Genomic DNA, 2,586 nt, shown 5'->3' with positions numbered 1-2,586 from the left:
GAGGAATCGTTTCAGCCCTAGCCACCACCTTTCCGAGTTTGGTGCGCACTGGCTTTGGCATCACATCCACTAATGACTTTTGAAACACACCTGCAATCATTGGGTATTTGTCAACATCAAACTCCATTTCTTCGTTCCACCTTCTCAACTGCCTGGCGACATAGGATGCTGGATTCTCAGAGTCACCAATTGAAAGAGTCACCCCTTTCAACTTCTTAGGGTCTACTTTGTTTGGAAATTCTGCCCTAAAGGCTGCCCAGATGACTGTCCGGCATGCATTTAGTTCAATCCCGTCTGCTCTTTCTTGTAGCATCCAGGGATGATCCTTCAAAATGTTCTGCATGGTGGCAATTCCAAGAACTTTTGCAAAAATGGCTTTGATGTCTCCAAGTGCCAGGATTTTGCCAACTGTCTCTTCTTCAAGTGCTCTTATCCATCTTCCTGCACCATTATGAATGTCTGGCAGCCGTGAGACTAACCCAACCAGATCCATCGAGGCAAATGGCAAATATTGAGCAATATCTCCTTTTAATATGATTGGTAATTGTTTTGAGGGGTCATAACGATCAGGTTTGCGTATGTCAGGTCTGGATCTCAAATTGTATTTTTGGTTTTGGACTTTTTGTTGTTTTTTAACTGGAGTGCTTGTACATGGACCAGCCATCGCTCTGTCTTCATAATTTTCACATCCTGGCTCCTGTTCAGCTAATCGTGTACAGCTTTCATCAATTTCTTCTTCCATTTCCTGTATCTGTGTTCGATTTGCTTTACGTTCTATATCAAGGACTTTTAGGCCTAACCTTAACCAGTAAGTGTCTCCGCTTCTGCGTCTTTTCAGATGACCCGCGTAGCAGTCAAGAATTTTATTATTTCCCGTGTAGCAGTCAAGAATTTTAGTATTTCCAACTGTTCGTGTTGTGGAGCATCCAGCACCAGAGGTTTGACTTCTAGTTTGAATTGGTGGTAATGATGTACCATGTCTGCCAGCTGGCTTATAGTCATCCACATTTGCATATGACGTCGTTGGTTGCATGCTTTTTGAGTGCTTGTTAATCGTGCTACTGTCTATAGAGCCTGCGCTTGTCTGTGGTGCACCTCTGGGTGGAGCTGGTGTTTGAACTACTGTTGATAGTGATGCGTGCCCTGTAGAGCAGTGGTCCCCAACCCCCAGTCCGTGGACTGGTACTGGTCCGTGGACCAATTGGTACCGGGCCGCGCAAGAAATAATTAAATGTTTCCGTTTTATGTATTATTTGAGTCTGGAGGATCTTTTATTTTGAAAATCCTTTAACCGGGTTCTCTGTTACTTGCGCGCCAACACTGAGCCCACAAGCAGCAAAATGAGTAAGAAACAGATCAGATGTCTTTGGAAAGTTTCTTTGCAAAGGGGAAAAGGCCCAGAGAAGAGACAGGAGGATGGATTTATCCCGGACCGGTAGGTGAGTCAAACATTACAAGCCGCACTGTTCGGCGACTGGCTGCTAATGAGGCAATGAAGCTTCAAACTGCTTCGCCACATAGAGACCAAGCAGTCTGTGGATATAAGCAACACTTCGGGTATCATTGTCTCTCATCACTCCCAGATGGGACCTTCTCGTTGCAGAGAAACAAGCTTAGGGCTCGTTATCGTGAATTAAAATTTTTACGAAAATGAAATATTCGTTTTTGTGGCGCATCTGTATCTTATTTTGAAGGGATATGTAAACGTTACCATAGCGACCAGAGTCAGAGAGCGTTTGGGCAGTGGTCCAGAGGAGATGAGTAGAGCTTGTGAGTCTTAAGTCTGGTTTAGACGGGAAGATTTAAGGATTGTCGGCCGATTCTCCAAACCTCTGTGACCACAGAGCTGATAAAAGTACAACAGGTTGGATCGGTCCGTGTCTCCAGCCACAAGGCAGAAGCAACACGAACCGATTCCAGTCACAAACATCGCGATTCCAGAAGAAAATCCACAAAACCCCCAACATAGCGGGAATTTAGAATAACCAAACACGGATGACGATGTAGAAGCAATATCAGGATGCAGAGTCATTTTAAGAGATAAAAGACGTAACAAAAATAAAAGGCGGTGGATAAAAGACAGCGGGAGCAGCCCCTCTATTTGCTGCACTATGATTTGGAGGTGACTGTGTTTTTTCATAGTTAACATTTTTAACTGAATAAACATAAAGATATATAATAATGACCTTTACATATAATAATAATAAACATTTCCACATATCATCTCCGATATCCACCGTACTCAGTTACGTGCTATGTCAGCTGTTTGGGATTCCCCTCTGTTCTTACGTCACCGCGCTTTCTGATTGGCTACCTGTCACATTCAGCAGGTTGTACTCTCGATCCCAGTCAGGGTAAACCCCACTGGCTGCAATAAAAAGGCCAAGACAACCCAAATTGGGTATATTCAGGATTTAGCGGGAACACCAACATGCAGAAGCCTTATCTGACGGTTCACCACCCCTTCCTCCCTCCCCCCCTTCGCCTTCCGGTCCGCAGCAAAATTTTCCAAGTCTTGACCGGTCCGTGGTAATAAAAAGGTTGGGGACCACTGCTGTAGAGGATCTATCTGATTGAGCTTCCGGC

The 2,586-nt window shown here is 44.6% G+C and overlaps 1 protein-coding gene across 3 annotated transcripts in view; it reads right to left on the bottom strand.

Annotated features, from left to right (window-relative positions):
* The window catches only part of LOC107834927 (uncharacterized), a 5,340-nt gene extending 2,754 nt beyond the window's left edge, over positions 1 to 2,586 (bottom strand). Inside the window, exons 1-2 of one of the 3 annotated variants that reach the window (XM_016666937.1) lie at positions 2,563 to 2,586; positions 26 to 1,151 (exon numbers count right to left, since the gene is read on the bottom strand). In XM_016666937.1, the coding sequence (XP_016522423.1) occupies positions 26 to 1,033 (1,008 nt within the window). In that variant the 5' untranslated portion in view covers positions 1,034 to 1,151; positions 2,563 to 2,586. Of the gene's footprint in view, positions 1 to 19; positions 1,152 to 2,562 lie in introns of those variants that run through there. The other 2 variants (XM_016666935.1, XM_016666936.1) reach the window with 2 other exon arrangements.

Source organism: Poecilia formosa, unplaced genomic scaffold, assembly GCF_000485575.1.
Source record: "Poecilia formosa unplaced genomic scaffold, Poecilia_formosa-5.1.2 Scaffold855, whole genome shotgun sequence".
NCBI lineage: Eukaryota > Metazoa > Chordata > Actinopteri > Cyprinodontiformes > Poeciliidae > Poecilia > Poecilia formosa.
Note: the sequence above shows the minus strand (reverse complement) of the source record. Positions and strands in the feature narration are given on the sequence as shown.